Here is a 22,657-nt window from a genome sequence, read left to right on the forward strand (position 1 = left end):
ATATTCATAATTCTTTCATTACCCAGGCAGTAATAACTCAAAGTGAAACACACTCTCAGTAGCTGTTCAGGGTCAAGGTAGTGACTTTGTGAAGAGGGACAGGGCTGGTAGTGATACTCACGTAGCTTTTGGTGTAAAGCAGTGAGGCAGGAGACCATTTCTCAGGGTTGATTGCTGCTTCTGTTCAGAATGCCCATACAGTTGCTGCTTAGTGAGAAAGAAGGAGATCATTTCTGGCATTTTAAAATTGATTGAAGGCTTTGAAAGTACGTGAGGGACATGCTGAGGTACTGGCATTATGCTGCTCCATACAAATCTGCTGTGAGCTGTTCCTCCCTCTCAGCTTCCCTCATTCCCAGGAACTTCTTCAGCTCAACTCTTTCTGTGTTGCACAAGTGCTTGGTTTTCCGTGAAGTTTTAACCCCAGACCTGTGCTTTCTGATTTTACCCTGTTTGCTCAGTACTGTTTGCTCTGTAAGCAGCTGAGGCAGGGCTGGTGTTGGCACAGTTAGTGAAGGTCCAAGGGAAATGCTGCAGGAGCAGAAGTCCCAGGTGGCAGCTGGGCATCCCTTGGCTCAGCCTGGAGGATCAACCCCTTGGTCCATGAGCACTGAGGGGCTGGCTGGGAGCACAGGGAGGGTTTCTTGTCCCACTCCTCCCTGTGCACTGGATCCAGGGCAGGTGTGCTCAGGGCTCAGCCCCTGCAGAGCCCTGGGTGCCCTGGAGCTGCCGTGTCCTGGGACCCCTCTGCAGGGCTCTGGGATCTGCTGCAGGGGCTGGAGTGTGCCCAGCTCTGCTGCCTGCTCACCCCTGCCAGGTGCTTCCTTTGATCTGCAGAGGCAAGACAGCAGCTGCAGGAGAAATCCAATCAATCTTAAATATAAAATAAGTTTTGAAAGACTTTGCACTCCTTATGGCTTCAGCACACTTAATGAAATTTTAATACATTTTTGGTTTCTGATTTCCCTGTGTGGGCTGCCTGGCTAGGTTCCAGTACAAAACATGGAGCTTTGTAAATAAGAATTCTGTCATTCAATGTTTCTTAACACCATTGTGAATTGTGTTATATATGATGACCTGAGAGTAAATGCAACCAGCATTTTCAAATTGTTTATTGCCTTAAAGATGTGTGTGTGAGCAGGGTTTTCCTCCTGGCTAGCAAGGTATTGACCATTTTTAATGAAAATTGTTTTAAAAAAAATTTAAAACTGTGAAGGAGATGGCTGAAGTCTGAGCACAGCGTTTCCCATCTGAGTCCTGTGCTGGCTCCTGAGCTGAGGCAGGCTGGGCTGAAGCTGCCTGCTGAGACTGTAATGACCCAGCAAGCTGGGGACACCTTTGGCCAGGGCAGGCTGCAGCAGCATCATGTGGATCTCTGGCTTGCCATCAGTCCCTGTTTCTTCCAAAAAAAAACATTTCCAGGGTGTCTGCTCAAATTCAGCTGCTGCTGGCCTCAGTTCAGCTCTGCTCTTACCTTAGCCAGAGTATCTGTACAGAAAACAGTGTAAAGGCTCCAGCCCCTGCTGCTGACGAGGAGAGAAGCAGTGATTGATCAGTGGGGTTTAGTCTTTGTGGCAAACTGGGCTCCAGGCACACAGACCCTGCTGCCAGAGGACTTGCTGCAGGGCCAAGCAGATCTATAAAGCACCCAGCTTTCAGGCAACAGAGCCTTTTTTCAAGATGAAAGAATTAGCAATTCGTCTCTTGATCTTTTTTCAAGAGGAGGAGTTCCCTAGGTGATTTTTACCCCGCATATCCCATACTCTGGAGCTTCTTCAAAGAGACCCCCACAGATGCTCCATGCTCCTCATTTTCAGTCACTAGCAGGAGGGATTCTGGTCTCAGTGGCCCTGTTTCTTTTGGTATGCAACTTGTTACTGATAATGAATTGCTGAAATACAGGTGCTGCAATCCCCCACTGAGCTGAAGCTCAGCTGAGTGCTCTTCCTGGCCAAGGGAGTAACCTGAAATAGCCCCTCTGGAAAGGCTGACCTTCTGCAGAGCCACAGGAACACCTGGGACTCCATCAGCTCTGCCCTGAGCTCCAAAAATCTGTAGTGGTGCAGCTACTCAGGGAGTTGTTCTCTGCTCTCACTCTCCAAGGAGGGCTGTCATGAGTGTATGCTCTTCTTGTAAATCATCTTGTGTTGTGAGTATCTTTAAAGATGTCCTGGCAACTGTAAGAAAACCACAACAGAGACAGCAAGGAGGTTTTCTGTGTCGAAGCTGTTTATTATGTTAGATAAATACACTTGCAACAAGTTTGACTTGCATCCTCTGAGTGCAGTTGCTGGTAGTATGGCACAATGATTAAAAAAGAACCAAAACTAGCAGAGGCACTTGTTGCATGCAGCTGGAGTTTCTACCAAGCCCAGTGATGCAGCTCCTGCTGACAGAGACCTTCCCTGGCCATGAGCTCAGCTTTGCCTGCAGGGCTGGCACCAGCCAGAGCTGCCCTGGGCTGGGAGAGCCCTGGCTCCAGGGGAAGGAGCTCAAAATGTCTGGCTTAGGCATGATGTTCAGTATTGCTTTTGGTTAAAGAGGAGTGAGGTTGTGTGATTGTGACCAGTGGGGAAAGGCAGAAATTAGAATGAATCCTGGAAGATGCTGAGCTGGGAGGGACCCATCAGGATCATGGAGTCCAGCTCCTGGCCTGGCACAGGACATCCCAGGAATGCCACCGTGTGCCTGAGAGTGTTGTCCAAAGGCTCCTTGAACTCAGACAGGCTTGAGTCCTGTCACTGGTCACAAGAGTGAAGAGATCAATAGCTTTACATTTTCACTATAAAAACAATCTCGTTGACTTTTACACAGTCATGTGTGTGAATATCCGGATTTTTATAAAGACATTTCTTGTCAACAGAAGGATGGACTTGACAGGCTATGCCAGGAGGACAAGTGCCTTTTTATTAGAAAACAAAGCTACCCAGATGGGTGTTTTCATGAGGATTTTCAGGAAAATCCATAAAATGTTTTGTTCAGCTGGACAAAAAGAGAAAACAGTGGCAACCATCCCTGCAAAGCAAATTTGTCAATTTGCTTCCTCAGCATTTGTAACCCTTCATTCTCAGACAGGCTTTGCTCCTCCAAGGACTGTGTGCTGCTGTGCCTGCCCTGCCAGGAACACTCCACAGGACTGACCCTGGTCTCTGCAGCTGGGCAGCCTGCTCAGAGGGTTAAACTGAAGCACCTGAATAAGTCCTTAGCTGAACTGGGGCTTGTCAGTGACGTGTGACAATGCCAAAGAGTCCTGCATGCAGATCAACACCAAGTGGAGTATTGGCACTGAGAGGTGTGAGGACAGGCTCTGTCCTTGCTCTGCACCAGCTGTGAGCTCAGCCAGGTGACCTGCACACTGAAAGTGTCCCTAGCCTGGATGTAATTTTGTTATTTTGCTTGTTTTGTAAATAGCCCAAATAGAGGAATACAAGATTTAACGACAAAAAACAGGTTCCAAACTTTAGCCCAGGGAACAGAAGTGTTGTTCTCTGAGCTGGGACATCCATTCCTATGGTACAGATAGACTTGCCCACCAATAAGAGAGAACAGTGGATTTGCTGCAAGTACAATGGACATTTAACATTCAAGCCTGAAAAAGTGCTCTGTTACTGGTGATGACCTGGCTAGCAGAAGCTGGGGCTAAATAACAGCCTGAGGAGCAATCTGCAGTGGGCAATGGAAGCAGTGGAGGTCTCTTGCTAGAGGACATCAGGAGGAAAGCTAATCTTTGAATTTCCTGCCTCAGGAATGGGATCTCCTACAACGGAGATCAGCAAAAATTGTGTGGTTCAAAAGATCCATGCAAAAGTCTCCATGTGCCTCATAGCCTGCTGTTTTGGGATCTCTGTTTTTCAGTGTTGAGCACCTTACATCCTCAGAAACCAGTGGGCTGAGTAAAAAAGCCAGGTGCCATTTGGCTTGGCCCAAAATACTGCAGTGAGAGAGTAAATGGGGGTCTGGACAAGTCCCCTGCCTGTGAAACACAGTCCTGCAGTGTAACAAGACCCAGACCTTCCCTGTTGATTTTAGCAGGAATTGTTGTAAGTAAGAACCTCATTTCTGTGTCCCTGTCTAAGGCTCTCCAGGTGCTTTCTGGTATTATTAAACAGACAAAATGATCTGTGACAAGATGAAATTGTTACACCCATTTCACTGATGAGTAGACTGAGGCACATAAAAATTGGCTTGTGTGATCATCAAACAAATCTGTCAGAGCTAGAACAGTGCCTTGCAAAGTCTGTGTCCCAATTTTCTCGTCACAGCCTTTGCTTCCACCTTTCCCACCCAATGTGTGTGGCGTCATGGAAAGAACCTGGGGGTCAGGTAGGATGGTGAGGAGGAGAAATGCCCTTCTTGAAGTTTTGTGCTTTCAAGCCTTGTCTGTTCATGGTGCTTGCAGCACCTGCTCTGAATTGCTTCCTTTCAATCCCATAAGTTGAACCTGTAGTCATGAGAGAAAAGGCAGGCATGAGCAAACCTTAGGATTTGAGGAATAGAGAACTTTGGAATGCTGCAGTCCCCACTCTTCAAAGGTAAATAGTAAATTTCCAGAGCTCCTATGTTCACTTCTGCCTTCTTGCATAATGGCTGTCTTAATGAATTGAGAGAAAGAAATGTACCTTACAAATTTGTGGGAAAAACCTCCCTTTGAAGGAGCTGAATTTCTCTGAGGTAGAATGCTTATTATTGTGTGTGACTGTAAATGTTATGCTGAGGAGTCTGAATGACAAAGCTGGGAAAAAAAGTCTCTCTGCTTATTGTCCTTTTCATTCTAGTCCTGTCTCATCCCACTGAAGTACACCTGAAGCAAAAGAAGGGTGAAATTGCATGTGGAATCACTCTTTGAAAATCACAGCAAGTTTTATGTAGTTGACACCAGCAGTGTCCAGGCTCTGCTCCAGGGATTTTCGGTGCCTACCAAGCTCAGAATCAGTGGCCTGACTAATCCAAGGGCCCATGACAGAGGAAATGGCTGTTTTCTGCATGACTAGGACAGAGCAAGGTGGTGCTATGGGGTCTACAGCAGTCCAGGACCCCCTAAGTCTGAGTGCTTCTGTATCCTGGTCACTGGAAATATGGCTGCAGAGGGGTGGGGAGTGCAAGTGCAGAACCAAGTGAGTTAAAGAATAAATCTTCTTGTATAATTCTACTTAGCCAGAGGTACTTCAGCACTTCTACTTAGTGATGGTCTGGAATAAGAAATCTGGGTCACCCACAACGACCCAGGAATCAATCAATATTTGAAGCAATCTGTTTCCAGGAAAGACAGAATACTCTTGTTGCTTTTTTATGGTACTGATGGTTACCCTGGGTTTGTGGGTGATATTGAGGGTGGGACAAACTGTGCTAGACCAAGAGTTATATTAGGAAAATCTAGTGCTTAGGAGCACTAGATTAGGAGAATCTTGTGCTATTTGAGTTAAAATGACAACTGTAAAATAAAGAGTTGCTGCATAGTAGTAAACTCTGCTGCCAGAATGGCTTGCTGATACCTTGACCTGTTGAGCAGAAATAATTTACACTATGTGCTCTTGGAGATATTGCCTTTGCCCTGCACATCTGAAAATGGCTGTTGGTGTGCCAGCCCTGCCCCTGGGAAGAGGCCTCCTGGACCACAGCATCCCGTGGCTCTGCTGGGGAGCCCGTCAGTCATCGAGGTGCTGCTCCTCCCACGTGGACGTGGGGATGGCACTGTAGGGGTCCATGATGACTTTTGCACAGCGGATGATCATCACAATCAGGAAGAGGCAGAGGAAGACAAAGCATGCTAACGTCAGTCCCTTGTCCACGTCAACGTACACGGGCTCGGGGGTTGGCACCTCCATTGCTTGGGCCGCTCTTCATCTGGCTTTGAATTTGCTCCTAACATCATCAAGCTCCTGCAAAACAAACACGGTGTCAGGCACGAGGGATTGCTGCTCCTGGACACGGCGAAAAGCAGGGGTTGTACTGGACACAGGTCTGATAAATTCTTGCAGGGAATTAAACCCACTGGAAATGTGGTAGCTCAACTGAATGAGAGCTGTGCGAAGAAAAACCTCATCCCCATCTTAATTTAGCCCACAGATGCTTCTGGCTAAAATATTAGACACTAAAAAGAGATGTTAACAAAGAAAAGAGAGGCAATAGTGAGTGAGCACTATTCACTTGAAATATCATCTCCTAAAAGAGGCACAGACACTGTTCTTGTCTCAGCATTTCCTAATCATAAAAATATTTCCATTTCTCTGCTAGTGTGAAAGATCAGACAAATGGCAGAGCAGACTGTTTCTATCCCAATTTTCCTCTCTGTCCAATCATTCTCTGTCTCTCACTGGCACAAAGCAAAGTGAAAATTATGCATACTTATTTTCCATAATCTTTTAATCTCTGGTACTCAAGGTTCTCCAGGCAGTAGAAGATTTTTTTAGGAGCAATATAATGTTTAAGTGGATGTTTTATCAATCAGAGAAGTACAGGTGATTATGTGATTAGAACAAGAATTATCTTATTCACTGCAGATGTCTGCATAGCTGAAGGTCTCTCTGGCCTCCTCACCTGAATCCATAACCAAAATTACTTCAGCAGTGATGGAACCCCTCTGAAAGTTTGATTCTGGACAGTTCACCAGCTGATAGCACAAACTGCTTTGCACAGTTGTGCTGAAGGAGAGGAGCTGACCTTACACAGAACTGAGTCACTGCCCAGGGATGGGGAAACTTCTCCTGACATCCACGCTTGGCCAGGGTGGGAAGGAGAAGTGCTGGGGATTACAGTGTAGAGTCTCAGGAATATGGAATACCTCTTTACAGCAAACAAAACAACAAAGACATGCACATCAAATGCAATAATCAACGTGAGAGCAGTCCCTGCTTTACTGGAGAGGAGAGATGGGAACCAGAAGATGCTGAGCTGCAGAGAGGATGTGGTGAGCCTGGGGTACCAAACAGCCCAGCTGCTCTCTGTGACTGCACTAACACAGCGAGGAAATCCCAGCTTTATTACACAGACAAGCTTGCCTGGCTGTGTTTGCAGTGAGCTGCTGCTGCTGGCAGGGCTGGTGCAGAGGTGGCTCACATTGCCTGGAGCGTTTTGCTCCTGCAGCATCGTGCTGGGCCAGCTGCCAGGGGGTGTCCCAGAGACTCCTGAACTCCTGAGCCCTGCACATCTTCCTCAGGGTGAACTGAAGACCTTTTATTTTAAAACCTCACAGTTTCTTCCCCATCTCATCATTTGCTCCATTTCATGTGGTTTTCCAGCCTCACAACTTCCTAGATCCCACAAGGCAAGTACAAATCAGCTGGGCTCTTAAATCTATTTTAAGGACAAGGATGTCAGATTTTTTTTAATTTCCTGAAAGGGTAGAAATTACTGTGACAGCCAGTCCTGCAGCAGGGAAATGAAAGAAGCTGATGACACAAAGTGAATGAAACCAAGCAGACATCTCATGGTCTCAGGTATTTGCCAGTCACATCCTTAGGAGCTCATGAAGAAATCTCTGAGGAGTGAGGTCAGGCTTGTAATGCTCACCTTGCCTGGTCAGGGGTCTGATATTCCCAAGAGACTCTGCTATCACTCTAGTTCACCAGCCAAGAGATCTTACATTGCAGTTTATAACTTCATTTGATGAAAAAAGGGTTTGTCAGCAAACCTGAGTATTAAGTATGAATACTTTATGAATACAAAAGAAAGAAATGTTATCAAAGCTGCTAATGTATCCCAGTCTTTTCCTGCAGTGCTCTTGTGAGGGTCCAGCAAGGATGGGTGTGTTTTTTTTAATTTTTTCCCCCTTCTGACATTCTGGCTGTTGTACCATGTGGGATTATTTCACCCTAAGTTACCTGGTGCAGAATAGCAGAAATACCTGGTAATTTCCATCATTACTGATCTTAGAGGGAAAACTGCATTTTCCTTCAAATGTACTTTCTTTGGAAAGATGAATAATTTACTCAGAAAATGATCAGAGGTTTCAAGTAGAGATCTATCCCTTGGAGATTTTTCTCTTCAAAATGGCATCACTCAATCTCATAGAAGTCTGGTTTAAGTGCTGCATCCCTCTGCTTCAGGACTGTGCCTGGAGGATGTTTCTCTTCTGCTGGAAGGGAAAAGGACAGCCAGGTTTTAGAAGGCTTTACCCAGAGAGCAGAGTGAAAGGCTGTGGCATCTGAGCTGTGGTTTGCACAGTAAATTATGGTGACAGCTTGAACCCAATGATTTAAGGTTTATATTGATCTGTTTTGACAAAAGCAGACATTTTCAGTAGGACTAGAAATATTTTTTCCAAAAAAGCTGTATTCTTGAGGTTGTATAAATCACGTTTTCTCTCCTTCTGGTCCCCCCATAAACTCGGTAATGTTTTGATGCTGATCACTGTTCTGCACGCAGTCACTTGCGTTTCTTGGGGCTGGCCAGAAGGATCTGGCTTTGGCTGTCCTCACTCTCAGCTTGGCTGCTCACCTGCATCTGTCAGAGTGGAGCCTCCTCTGCAGGTCTGGCTTGTCAAAGGGCTCCTGTGAGTCGTGGGAGGCTGGGGCCAGCAGGCTCTTGGTGCTGTTCCATGCTGTTAGTCCCTGCAGGTGCACTCCAGGCTTGGCAAGGCAGGAATGTGTGGTGCTGGGCAGAGCTGGGGGCTGGAATGGGGCTGGGCAGAGCTGGGGGCTGGAATGGGGCTGGGCAGAGCTGGGGGCTGGAATGGGACAGAGCTGGGGGCTGGAATGGGGCTGGGCAGAGCTGGGGGCTGGAATGGGGCTGTGTCTGGGGCACCTGTCTCCAGATTATTTTATTGTGGCTGGAACTCATTGCTGTTCTAGATCAGGCAAGAGACAGTCCCCAAATGCAAAAGTAGACATGCTCACAAATGCAAAAAATGCAAAATAGTCCCCAAATTAAAAAAAAAAAAAAAAAAGCGTTCACCAGGACTGTTTCCTCTTGGGGAAGTCCAGCTCCCAAATATCACATGGACATGCTGTGTCCTGCTGCCTGCCAGCTCCTTGTGGTCCTCACCCCTGTAACAGCTGCACAACTTGTCCTGCTCCATTCCCATTTCCTTGGCCAGGGCCTCCACTGCCCTTCCCACTGCCCTGGTGCCCAGCAGTACAGGCAGGTCTGGAGTGGGCTGTGGAGTCTCCCAGGATGAAGCAGAGTGGCTCCATGCTGGATGCTCCCTGCACACCTGCCCTCCATCCCAGCCCTGGGATGTGCTGTGCAGGTCAGCAGAGGGGTTTTGCAGTCGTTTTTTCTTGGTCTGGTGTGTGAAATCCATCAGTGCTGTTGAAATTAACTCTCTCTCCAGCTACAGACTGGTTGGCTGGATGTTTTGCTCTTGTTTACTAGCAGGGCTGATGTTCACAGCATTGTGTGTGTGTGTTGAGGGGGGGGGGGGAAATCAGCTGAAACAATTATAAAGTTTCACACTTGAATGATCAAGTTTTCTCTGAATAGCTGAATTGTAGAAAATTACTTTTTTTTTTTTTTTTTTTTCTTTTTCCCCAGCTTGACAGCAATGTAATTGTAGAAAATTACTTTTTTTTTTCTTTTTCCCCAGCTTGACAGCAATGAGCTGTAGAATTGTGGTTTTATGAAATTCTTCAGATTTGTTGAAAAGGTGATTAGGTCTAAACAAAGCCAGAAGATGAAGAAGAACAATTCCTGGCTCCAACAAGGCAATTTAGCCATCCTGAATCTATGTCTTCCTGTAAATCCCTGGGTGTTCCAGTGCAGCCTCTGCCCCTGTGACCTCTCTGACTGTAGCTGTGTGCCACAGGCAGGCTCACCCAGGGATGGAGCTGTGCTGGGTAATTCAGCACCAAAAGTGACTCTGCCCTTTGCAGAGGGCCAGCACCAGGCAGCAGCTGTGTCCCTTCAGAGGGGTTGGTGCCCTGCTCCCCTGGCATGTTTTGTGTCTTTGCTGCTTGTTTTGTTTCCCAGAGCCCTTTTCATGAGGGATTGCTACAGAAGAGAGATTATATTTAGTTTTTATGACTTTATGCAGGATGTTGGTATTCTCCTTAGTGTTCCAGCTCTGTTACAGGCTCTCTGTAACATTTGTGCTCATCAGTGTGCCTGAATTTTGTAATCAGCCCTACCTATGCAAAACACTTTAAAAGATACATTTTTGGGGTTTTTTTTCCCTAAGCTGACAATCTTGGCACTGCCACTTTAAATATAAACTGATAATGAACCACATACATTGCAGAGAGCTGTTTCCTGTGCTGGTTTATCACGTTTCACCTCATCTCAACCTTTAGGATTTATTTCAAAACAATCTCTGTTTTGGTTTGTTGGGTTTTTTTGGTTTTTTTTCATCTATACTCCTAGATGTACAGGGAGGGAAGGGAAAGGAAATGATAAGATTTCATGTATGAAGCAGATCCATACCTTCCAGCCCTGGGTAGGAAGCCTGTCACATCCCAGCATGGCAGCATTGTGGAGATAAAATCCTCCCTGCAGTCATATTTTAAAAGTTTTGTCGGTCAGTGGCGCTTTAACGGCGTCCGGGCTCTGCTCAGGTTCACCTCCACCCAGACCTGGAAGCAGTTCTCACCGGGGTGTTCTGGAAAAAAATAATAATTGACAATTGCTCCTGACGTGGGATGTGGGCGGGACGGGCTCGTTCAGCTCCAGGGACAGCCTGGGGCCACTCGTGCACAGGATGGATTCCTCTGGCACACATTCCCTGCAAGAACATTTATGAGAGGAAAAGCAGTGTTCAAGCCTGAGGTCATATCAATAGCTCTTCCTAAACAAGCAGAAAATCCTATTTTTAAATCATAGCGAAAGATCAGCCAGGTTTGAATTGATCCTGCTCAGGAGTCTGCATATTTATTTAGGGCTTGGTTGGTTTGTTTAGACAAGACTGCTTGATTTATCTGAGCTGATACACCAGGACTTAAAAGCTACTATTAATTATTTGCATTTTTTTTTAAAGTCTGTCTGGTTTGGGATAATACCATTTTTTACATGCACTCAAAGTAGTTTCAGCCAGCAATGCTTGCTGGATGACAAACCTGGCTTTTTGCACATTGTTGTGGAAAGGAGTTCTAAGGTGTAGGATGGGAAGGCTGAGAAGAACAAGCCAAAAGATGAGCCCCAAACCCTTGTTTGGGACTCAGCAGGACAGGGTGTGCTCAGGCTGAAGGCCAGGAAGGATGCTGCTCCAGAGAGGCATTGTGTGTGTTTGTCAAACAAAGTCACCTTCAATTTGAAGTTCAAATCTCTACAGGAATAGCCTGGACACTTGATCATACTCTAATATTCTTAACAATCTAGTTTTGATTAAAAACTCACTGCCTCTGAGCACAGGAGTCAAATGCTGCAGATAGATACAGACAGATGAGCTTCTTGCTACACCCAGAGAGCAATAATGTGACCGTTAGCTTAGTCTAAAAATTAATTGTCCTTTTATGCTTACAATTCTTTCAGCAGAAAATCAATAGCTCATTTCAGTAACTCTGCCTTCCTATAAGCACGATTTTTCCTGTGTAGCTGAAGGCCAGTTTAATCCTTGTTTTTAACTCACTGTTTGGCATTTTGTTTTGGTTGTTGGACTATTTTATTTCTTGCTTTACATAATGACTTTAAATCTATATGCTTAGCTTAGTTTGTACAAACTCCTTTACTCAGTTACGGTCAAGAGACAAATAATCTTCCCTCCACACAGTTGCTTTTAGCCAGTTGTAAATCACTGGGTGCCAGTACTCCATCCGAAGACTAAAGACATCATTTGCAAGAGCCCAAAAGTTGAAAACAAATAAGCACATAAATCAATCTGGGGAAAGTTTTAAAAGTTGCCGTTGCACAAATGTTTCCTTCCTACATAGCCCCATGGCAAGAATAACATTAATCTTCATTGAGAAAAACATGCAGCATACACTTAGAATAACTGTGGGCTACTTATAATTTGAGAGCATCCTAAATCAAAGCATCATTTCTCACTCACTTCAAGGAGCATGTGGAATTACTCATTAACAAAAGATTTAAAAAAAAAAGAAAAAAAGATGGTTGTGCTTGGGAGCAAGTTGCTGTTCAGAACTATTGAGTGAGCTGATGGACAGCTGGGATCTGGAGTAAAAGGTGCTTCCAGCCTCCCAAAGCTCAACTATTTTGAAAAATCCTTGATTAAACTTTGCTGAGGTGAGAACGCCTGTGAAACTCTCTCAGAGGCTGGAAGTGGTCATTCAGAGGTGAAAAAGAGGGGCAGGATCAGTGATGCTCTCTCTCTGTGGGTTGCTGGGTGCACACAGGAGTGGGAAGTGACAGGACTCAAGTTTTTTATTATCAAGGGCAGGCAATGCAGGATGATGCTGTGATGTTGTCTCTGTGTCAGTTGCTTTATAACCCACAGGGAGCAGGAGGAGAGAGAAAATCCAGTGCTCCTCAGACCCCAGCCCAGGGTTTTGCCTCCCCTCCCTGGCACTGTCCTGGGCTCATCCCTGGGCAGGGAGCTCTGTGACTCCTGTGTGAGCTGCAGGGACACTCCTCTGGTCCCCTGTTTGTGTTTCTGCTGTGGTGGGAGAGCTGCAGGGATTGTACAGCGTGGCTCAGCCCATCCCTGCAGTGCTGGCTTCCACTCTGGGGCTGCTGGGGACACTGATTCATCCTTTAGGAGAGAATGCCTGGAAAATGCAAATGCCTGGGATATGAAAAGTTTGGATGAGCTAGAGAAATAACACCTGCCTGAGCAGGACCATCCTTCCTTCCCTGTGTGTTTTGATAAGGGGGCTGAAGCTGCTTTCCTTATCACTGCTGGGATGCACTCAGTGCATCCCCTTTCATCAAGGCAAGATGTAAAGGAGTCTGAGAGAAACAAACGGATTAGGCTTTTAAGCCAAGGCTTGTAAGGTCTGAATAGATATGATATGAACTCATTTTAATGGAGTATCTGCTTTTTAAACTCTCTGCTGTTTAAGTCCTCTGAAAGGAGACAAACATGCCTGTTGGTCCTGGCAGTTATTTTATAAATTAAACAATGACTGTTAGCCAGGAGAATTATAAGCAAAACTATGGAGAAATTTTTCACTGCAGCAAAGCTGACAAGGAGGAAAAATGACCCATATTTTTCTGTACTACTCTGATTTTTTTCTTTTTAAACAAAAACAAAAGGCTCACTTCAAGGCAGAACAGCAACTCCTTTTTACATAAATATTACCTTGTGATGGTGATATCCAGTATTCTCTAACTTGCAGGATACTTCTCAGAAACACATCTTTTGCCCTTTCGTCTTGAAAAACTACATACAGATCAGATTGAGGCTGTATCTATATTTTTCCAATTGAGGAAAAGTGTTGTGGATGAGTTCTCAGCAAAAATAGTTGGGTTATGCCTGTAGAACTGCCACAAATATAGGCAGAAAGGAATCATCTAATCATATAGCTCTGCTTCATCTCTGAATCACTTATTTCAAATCAAAAGTTAAATTCTTGCTAATGGAGGTAACTCCTAGTCAAGAAGGTTTTAATAAATGAGCAGCAAAACATCGAAAATAGATACAGGTGGATTTGCCATTGTAATAGCTGCAGGTACCCTTTAATCCATACTGATAACTGATTCATACACTTTTTTTAATGCAGGCCTTTCTCAGATACCTCAGAAATTTGTGGGGAGAGGGATTTGATCAATTAAACATAAGCAAAAATAACGCTCAAAGTCCAGAGTGTGTTTTGGCTCAAAACAAGACAAACTGACACAGGCTCTACAAGGGCTTCCATCAAAGGCCCTGCTCCTTTCTGTTCCTTTTCTGAAGCAGTTTGGGCTGCAGGGGATGCTGAGGATGGATGTTTGCAGTTGTGCTCATGCACAAAACCTCCTGTGCAGCTGCCCTGGCTCTTTGTGGCCATCTAACCAGGGCTGTGATGCCAGCTGAACCACATCCTGTCTTAAACTGAAAAAAAATCTTGCAAAGGAGTCTTAAAGACTGGATGAATCAGCCTGAGATGCAGCAGAAATATGGGCCTGACTGCAAATCAGGACACGAGGTTTAACGCTGCCAGCCTCCCTTGCCAGCTCACTGGGCAGAAATGGAGCCCCAGGAGCGGCAGCCCCAGAGCCAGAAATGGTGTTGGGTAAGGATGAGAAACCCTTAAAAACAGTGGCAAAACCAGCCCTACTTACATAGATTTATCTCCTTGCTGGTGTGAGGAATAGGGGGAAAGAAGAATTGAGGATCTGAAATGAAATTTTAGGGGCCCCAGGTGATCCGAATGAGTTGGGTTAGGGCTGTTCCAGGGAGCAGAGCCTTGTGCTGCATGGGACACCCACAGCAGCTTCTCTCCTCTCCAGCTGGAAACCTAGAATTGTTGCAGCATGTTATCTAATTCCAGCTCTAATTTGCCAACAGGAGAAGCAGAAATATCATTACTAGTTTTTCCGTGTTTTCTTTTCTCAAGAGGACAGTTTTTCTCCTGCTACTATAAGAACTGGGAGAGTGGAAGTTGGCCTGTTTTCAGAGGCACTGAGTGCCTCCAGCACCATCTGGAGCCAGTGTGAGCAGCCAAACAGCTCAACAGCACAGAAAATCTTCCTGTTTTCAGACCCCTCCTTTCTGCACGGCTCTGCACATGAGCACTGCACAAAAGATTCTTTCTGATGAGGATCCAGTTGGCACCCACATAAACTGTGTTTTCCACTGTCTCCCAACAGGGATGGATTGCATCTTCCTTCAGAGAGAGGCCAGATGATTTTTATTACAAATGAACCAAAACCTTGAGTCAGGACATGCATTACATTTTCCATGACAGCCCTGGCTTGAGTGAAGGATCCTGATAAGAATTTAAGGATAATTGAGCTCTAGTCTCTAGCTCTGTAGGTAGGTAACAAATATAGCAGCCTCCAAATTTGGCATGTCACCAAGCAAGGCGGGGGGAAAGGATAAATGGCCCATTGCTGAGATGAGTGAGGATCAGGCAGGATCCTGAGTCTGAGCCCCAGCTGTTCATGGTCTCTGTCTCTTGTCCTTCCCAGGACACGTGGGCAATTCCTACTGCAGTAAATCAAATGTGTCCAAGGCTGGTTTTTGGCATCAAGGCTGGCTGGTGCAAATGGGGACAAACTTTTTAGCAGGAGCTGTTGTGTTAGGATAAGGGGCAATGGTTTTAAACCAAAAGAGGATCTTTTTAGCTCTGATATAAAGAAGAACATTTTTACAGGGGATGTGGTAAAACACTGCAGGGTGGTGGATGCCCCGTCTCTGGAAATATTCAAAGTAAGGTTGAACAGGGCTCTGAGCAGCTTGATCTAATTACAGATCTCCCCAGTCATCGCAGGGGGCATGGAGCTTGATGACCTATAAAGGTCCCTTCAACCCAAACCATTCTGTGATTGTATGAAATCCTGCTAAACTTGGCCTCTGTGACAGATTGTTATGTTACAATGTGGTTTTAGAGGGATGACAAATTAAACTTGTAAACTTTGAGTATCTCTTGGTTGTGGAATGTATTTATTAGAAGTGCCAGATGGATGGGTATAAAATGCAGTTTGTGTTTAATCAAAGACAGAGAACAGTCAAAATTCTCTCTCAGAATGGTGAAACAATGGGTCTGTTTCTGACTGGGCTTTGGTGGCAGAAGGAGGGCAGAACACCAATTTAGTGACCACCAGCACAGCCTGACATTGAAGCTGTCCAAGCAGTGAAAAGCTACCCCATGATTACCACCCTGGCTGTCATTCTCGTTTCTGGGGCATGTTCCCTGGACCACCTTCAGGTGAATCCTCAGGTACCCCTGCCCTGGGGGCTGCTCCAGGCCAGGCTCTAATTCAGCTTCCCTGCAGCAGATCTGATCCAGGCTAGTGATGACTTTGGCCAAAATTTTGTTTGTTTTGACTGATGCTTTTTCATTCCCTCCTTCCCTCTCATCCCAGTCTGTATTGAAGATATTCCCAAGTACAGCCCATGGCCTGAGTGCCACCTGTGTTTCTCCATGGGTTTTTTCTGATCGTGTACTCATGTACACTCTCTAAGTATGCGTGCAGCCTTTTCATCACATCAAGAAAGGTCCTTTCCTCAGCTGGAAGCTCATTGACTTTTCTATAAACTTGTAGCAGAAACACTCTTTAATTAAGTCTGCACAGAAAAGAGCTTTGATTCCAGACGTGTGTTACAGCCTGATGTTGTTTCCTCTCTCACTGCAGCAGATTACTGGAAGTGTAGTCCTTGATTAAAAAGATTGTGGGCAATTACATTCCATCTCCACATCTTCAGCTAGATCAGTAGCTTGTCAGTGGGTCACTGGAATCAGACTGCCAGAACCTTTGTGCATGTTCAATTTATAAAGGACAGGTTTTGGCACAGCCCCCAACAGTCCCAGACAGCCAACACCTCATTAATGCACCATTAGCCACAAGGAACATTTTTAAGTGAACCTAAGGTACAGGGAGCCATGAGGGCTTGCCTGAACTGACTGAGCAGTTTGGAAGGTCTTTTCTCCCTTGCAGGGATCACTCTGACTTCTGAATGTGCCCAGATGTCCCAAACTTAAGTGCTCCTTTACCCCTTGTAGCCATCTTTTATTTTGGTTTTTTTTTTTTTTTATTGTTTTTGTTTTTGTTTTTTGTAGCCATCTTTTATTTTGTTGGTTTTTTTTTTATGGACTGGGATCACTGTGGTTTGAAAGCAGAGATGTGGGCTGAGGAATAGATACCTGCCCCAAGGGAGGTCTCTTCAGGATAACTAAAATGATCAAAGGGATGATCAGTTGCTTTATAAGTGTCTGAAGAAGCTGGGGAAAAGGTGGCTGAGGAATCATGTTTGAGCTATACAAAAATCACAGATAGGTGAGGGGGAAAATTTTTTTTTTTCCTCCCAATTAAAAAAAAAAATCACCAGTTTTCAAAACAGGTAACTGGGGGCATTCAATGAACTGGTAGACTACCAGCTTGTTATTGAGAAAACAGCTGCTTTGTTCTGCAGGTAGTGACTTCCCAAAACTTGCTACACAGAGGACTGGAGACAGCACCTGCAGGCTTTTTGAACTGGATGAATTACAGGTAACAGATCCAGAAAAAGATCCTAAAACCACTAATCAGAGGTCTTCCCTATGACTTCCTAAAGGAGCAGTTGTGGGTGGTGGAGGACGAGCTGCCAGATGTGACACAGTCCCTAAGGAGCATCTCCCCTCAGACCACTGGGCTGCCCCAGAAAAGGATTTCTTTTGCTCTTATTTCTTGGCTTGCCAATGCTTTTGGGCTGCCTCTGGAAAGTCCCTTTAAGAGAAGATATTTAAGATCTAATCCAATTTCTGTTTCAATCTCTATTTTTATCTGTAAGTAATACAGCTCTAATACTTTTAAAACCAGGCACTGATCTTCGCTTCTAGTTTAACTCTGTCTCTTCATATTTACTGAATATATTTATATTCAGTGCAATAATGAGATTCCTCAAAAGCTCTTCATGCATGAAAAGAAACTAAACTGAAACAGCTCAGTCCTATGAATAATAAGGTGAGATGTGTCCCAGTGGGTCTCTGCCTGTCCATGGCTGCTATTTCTTTATTGTCACAGGCTCGTTTTATGCCCACGCTCCTGGAAGTATAATTAATTGCAAATGCAGAAAATGGAGAGTTGCTTTGCAGTACAGGTGACTTTGGGCCAGAGGCAAGCATACATCTAACACACAGGAATTCCATCCCCACATCTGTGAGTGCTGAGGAGGAGACAATTACCTCTGAGCACCATCTCACAGGCATGCACAGAGCATCCAGTGATCTTTAAACCTGGGCAGGGAGCATGACACGGTGACACCAGTAGGATTAACTACATTTTCCTACCTCATTTGGTGTACTTCTGTGTGAAGATTTATGTTAAGACAAGAGCTAACAGGACTGCAATCATGACTCAATACAGAACTAGATTCTTCTAAGGCAAAATTTTATATACGTGCAAATGCAGACCTGAATCTGTTTGTTTGGGTTTTTTTAAAGTATTCTTTGTTTCCCCTTGGACTGTTTTCCCTGCAAGGTCTTCTAGATGATTCTAGTGCTGAGCCTCCTGGTAGGGAATGACTCCAGATCTCCCACAGGTTCAGCTGAGCCTGGAGCATCTGGAAGGGCAGGACACTGAGCTCAAAAGCAGCCCTTGCTTTTCAGTTGCTCAGCTGCAATTCTGCTGGTGCTGTTCCATCAGTGCTGTGCTCAGGAGCTGCTCCTGCTCATGCGCCAGCAGCAGCCAGACTTCTTAAGGCAGGGGTTTGATTGAGAAGGGGGCAGTGAAGTGGCAGAAGGAGATTTAGAACTCCATCGTGGTTCAGCATAGGTCTTCTCTTAGAAGGCAAAGGACAAGGGTTTTGCCCAGTTCTGCAGTGTTTTTGATTTGCAGAAAAAAGCCTCAGATCTTGTCCCATGTCACTGCAGATTAACACAAAGAGTTATCTGGATGCTGTGGCTGGGGGGAAGTGGTTCCCTCTATACCAAAATGCACATTCTCTTTTGGGTGGAAGCCTCTGTGTAGGTAGAGCCTGGCCTGCAGAGGTGTGTGAGATGCTCAGGGTTTGTGCAGGGGCAGCCAACACAGTCACAGGGATTATCTTTGGCAGGACAAGGCAAGGGACCTTGTTTTGTTTTAAGTTGTCTGTTTAGAACAGGATTGTTCAAGCCACCTCTAACAGCAAAGCCAGACCTCAATTCTAGCAGAATTTAGGAGTCAGCCCTTACAAAGGAAACCAAATAACACCTTATGACTTCTATTTTTCTGAATTACTGAAACTAATAGCTGAGAAGATGCTAAGCAAAGATACAGGGAAGCTCTTTTAACAGCAGAAACCTCCAACAGTGCCCCCAGTCTGCAAGTCTGGGCTCTGCCTTCTCTCTGCTCTGCAAAGTGAGCTTTGCAAATGGAGATTTCCTCCAGCACCTCTGTCCATGTACGTGACTGCCCCAGCTGCACCCTCAGCTCTGAGGGGGCAGCAATGGAAAGTAGCTGAGAGTGCTGTTAAACTCAGTTTCTGTAAATATGCCAAGCCTCAAGGAGGGAAGTGATGCCCAGGCTGGTGGCTAAGGCAGATGGAGCTGGGAAGGAGGCTGGGGAGCCTGCTGACACACAGCCTGATGCATGTGCTGCTGCCAAGGTCAGCAGCCCTGGAGTGACACAGAGTAAATAATGGGGCTGCCTCGGGCACCCTTCCTGGGCTGAGGGAACACTGCAACTGCAAACCCTTCAAAAGCACTGAGATATACAGCACTCAGCTAGAAAATAGCTCTTTATGGGCATGCTAAAATATGGCCTGCACATGGCTGGGTACCTCTCTATGAATGACTGTCCCCTAGCACAGAAAAATGTCTGGCTTCTATTTACATGACTGTGAGCACCCTTGAACTAAATTAGTTTTGTAAATGTTGGACAGGCAGTGGGAGGGTTGATTTCTAGAGAAGTTGTTTTAATAATAAAATGCCTCATAAAAACGGCATTGACTTCAACCAGGCAGAGCGTGGGCAGCTCGAAACTTCTGCCTGCTTCACTTTAACCCATGCTTTGGGGCTGAGCAAAACACAAAGGCCATCATGGCTGGGGTAGATGTCCCTCGTGAGCAGGAGATCAAGGGCAGAACTGTTTAAATCTGCTGGGTCAGGGCTGAGGACAGTGTGACAGGGAGTAAACTTGGTGCTGCCAAGACACCTCCATGAAACCAGTGGGAGGTACAGGCTGGCAGCCTACACTTGGCATTTCCCACATTGTGCAGTGGTGTGACAAACACAAACTTTAGACTTTCTCCTCCTCAACCTTTTTTATTCCGTTCACTGACTCACTACTGACTTTGCAGTGAGAAAGACAGAGGGATTTGTGCATTGCTGGGCTCATGTGTCTGAAGGTACCATCTCAGCATCTTCCAAGGCTCCATAAAATCAGAGCTAAACAGTCTCAGGAAACCCTGCTGAACTTTCTCTCTCAGGAAAGCCTCACTGCCAGAAAGGATGCTCTGATGGGAACACTGCATTCCCAAGCCAAATTGCCCTTGGAATCACTTCCCCCTCTCTGCCAGCTAATAAAACCCTAATTTTCTCAAAGGGAAGTTCAAGCAGAGTTTTGACTTTGAAAAATAAGTGCCAGCAATTATCTGCCGTTTGATATAGCCAGTTCTATTGATATGCAATATTTAATAGGAAGTGTTTAAATATTATAGTAGCAGCATAAAAACCTGCACTTGACCACAAAGAACAGTATCCAATTTATTCCTTTGGCATGTACTGAAGGTATAGGTTAAAGTAAGTCTTCCAGAAGTCTGACAGGCTGTCTTGTCACAACTTAAAACTTCTCCTGTGATGTAGTTTCCTGAATGCTGCCCTGGGGTGGGTTTGATTTTTTTTTTTTTTTTTTTTGACCCCTTGGTGACCTACTGCAGTGATTGCCAATTAAAGCATTTGGCAGGTTTCTCATAAATATAACCTTGAAACTGTGGAGCAATCTCCTGGTGAAACATGGCCAGCCTATGCATATCTGTCCATCAAATGACCCTGCAGATGCTGTGGTCAGGGAAGAAAGCAGAATTAAGAAATTGGGGGTACCCTCTCCACACCCCACCCTGGCACAGGGCCCTGTCAGTTTATACTGCAGGGACTCCTCTCCTTCTCCCCTTCTATTTCAGGTCTTCTGACACAGCTAATTATGGCAGCAAGTGACTTGCATCAATGACATTCAGGGAACACAAGCATTTGTGGGCTTGGGAGCTCTTGAGCATTGCCCTGTCTGCAAATTTTTCTTCTTGCAGTGCAAGTGTAATTTATATCTGCTATTTATATATGTTTAGGAAAACTCCTGTGCTATACATTCACCTTTTCTACTTTACCACCAGTCTAGGATAATTAATAGCCTCAGAGACCTGCTCTGTTACAGGCAGGGACTCTAAAAACTATTTTCCCTTCTGTTATGTTCTTTTTAAGCTTGAGAAGCAACATTGCTTTTCCAACCCTAAACACACAGCCTGGGAACTGGATCTAGGTTCTTTGCTACCTCATGAATCACCACACAGGGAACGATTCCTCACTGGAACTTGGAAGAGCCTAATAATTCAGGAGCCAGGAGACATCCCAGCTCCCACACACACCCTGGCCTTACATATGGCCTTGCTGCATTGCTACTGGATATAAAAAGCCTCCAGGATCTGTTTCAGTCAGGAAGCAGCTGGGACTGTGAATGCAGATGAGAAGCAGACTTAATTCACTCAAGGAAAATGAGGCCAATAGAAAACGAACATTATTTTCCTGTCTATAATTGCATTTTAAGTGCATAATAAGTAGATGATGGTAACTATGTGCTAAAGGGTCCAACTGTTCTTAATTGATTAAAATAGCTTCTGAAGGCTGTTCTGTTGTGGATTTAACTCAACATGGTATTATAGCATTGCACCAGGAGGAGTTTGTAGCCAGCTTTGTGTCTCTTGTCTGGGTCAGAGGGTTTCCCACAGTCCAGGGAGTGTCACTGGGCACTGACAGTCACCTCCTCTGTCCCACTGACCTCCACAGAGGCCAGCTGCAATGTGCCAGCACCAAAACCCTGCTGGCTCCCACACAAGAGGAAAGAGTCTTCCCCAGTGGTTAATATAATGTTCAGCTTCTAGAAATAGGCAGAGATTGGTGGTCAGACACGCTGAGCTGGGGGCATTGTGCCCAGCTGTTCTTCTCTTTATTTCTTTCCCTCTACCCCAATGGCAAATCTCTGATATAAAACTCTGGGGTGTTTCAGTTTGAATGGGTTAATAAAATTCCCCCTCAATAACCCAGAGCAGGCCTGGGAGCAAGCACAGGATCAGCCACACAGGCAAACTGCAGGGAGGGGAGGGGACAGAGGGTTTGGGATGGACAGGTGGAAAAAATAATTTATCCCAGGCCAGCAGGGTGAGGGGGACCATGCCTGGCTCTATCCTGGTAATTATTGCATTGAGTTAAAGAAGCATGGTGAGACAGGAACTGTTTTTCTCCTCTGTTGTAACCTCAGACCTGGGACTGCATCTGTTTCTGAGTTTTATATTTCATATCTCAGAGATGGGGGAAAACAGGTGAGTATTTTCCCTGTAAGATGAGGTAGTAAAATCAAGAGTCTCTTTCCTTTGTGCAAGGAAGATGCTAGGAAAAGTAGTTTTCTGTAGGGTCCTAGAATGAAAACATTATTTATCCTACCAAGGCTTTTGTTCTCCAGCCAGAGAATGAGGAGTGCAATTCTGAAGTGTCTTGAAGTTGGCTGCAGTACAGGCTGCTCAATATTAATTAAAAAAATAAATAACAACAGCATAATCATTATGGCCAGCCCAGTGTTTTATTCCACCTTCTTTAAATAGACTAAATAAATCACTGACTTAATAAATATTTTCCATGAAGTAGCATGGCAACTGCTCCAGTTCACTGGCAGGTGTGCAGACAGCAGATTCCTGGCAGAACCTGAACATTCACATTTGAAAGGCAGCATCCCTGGGCCTTGTCTTTAATTGCAGAGCCTTAAATCACACAACCCAATCAATCTTGCTCTAGGCTCTGTGTCTCATCTGTGTATTATGTTAACCTGTTGTCAAAATAAATTTGATTTGCAAATATACAAGAGTTAGGTGATACTTTTATTTTAGATCACTTATCTGAATGCAGTTTTCATGCAAGATTAAAGCACATGCCTGGCTTTAAATAGGTACTAAGGGCAGATTGAGAATAAAGCAGTCAATAAAGATATACAATTGCATTTAGGTTCCTAATTTCTTGTAGACTGG

The 22,657-nt window shown here is 45.2% G+C and overlaps 1 protein-coding gene across 1 annotated transcript; it reads right to left on the minus strand.

Annotated features, from left to right (window-relative positions):
- Nucleotides 1-5,645: 5,645 nt before the first annotated feature.
- CTXND1 (cortexin domain containing 1) lies at nt 5,646-5,825 on the minus strand. The gene has a single exon (XM_041468718.1). The coding sequence runs from the start codon at nt 5,823-5,825 to the stop codon at nt 5,646-5,648; it is 180 nt and encodes a 59-aa protein (XP_041324652.1).
- Nucleotides 5,826-22,657: the final 16,832 nt, after the last annotated feature.

This window comes from Pyrgilauda ruficollis, unplaced genomic scaffold (genome assembly GCF_017590135.1).
Source record: "Pyrgilauda ruficollis isolate IOZ18807 unplaced genomic scaffold, ASM1759013v1 scaffold23, whole genome shotgun sequence".
Taxonomy (NCBI): Eukaryota; Metazoa; Chordata; class Aves; order Passeriformes; family Passeridae; genus Pyrgilauda; species Pyrgilauda ruficollis.

Bases quoted from the DNA above. Each gene is read 5' to 3' on its own strand.
- CTXND1 (XM_041468718.1), bottom strand. From the start codon at position 5,825: ATGGAGGTGCCAACCCCCGAGCCCGTGTACGTTGACGTGGACAAGGGA.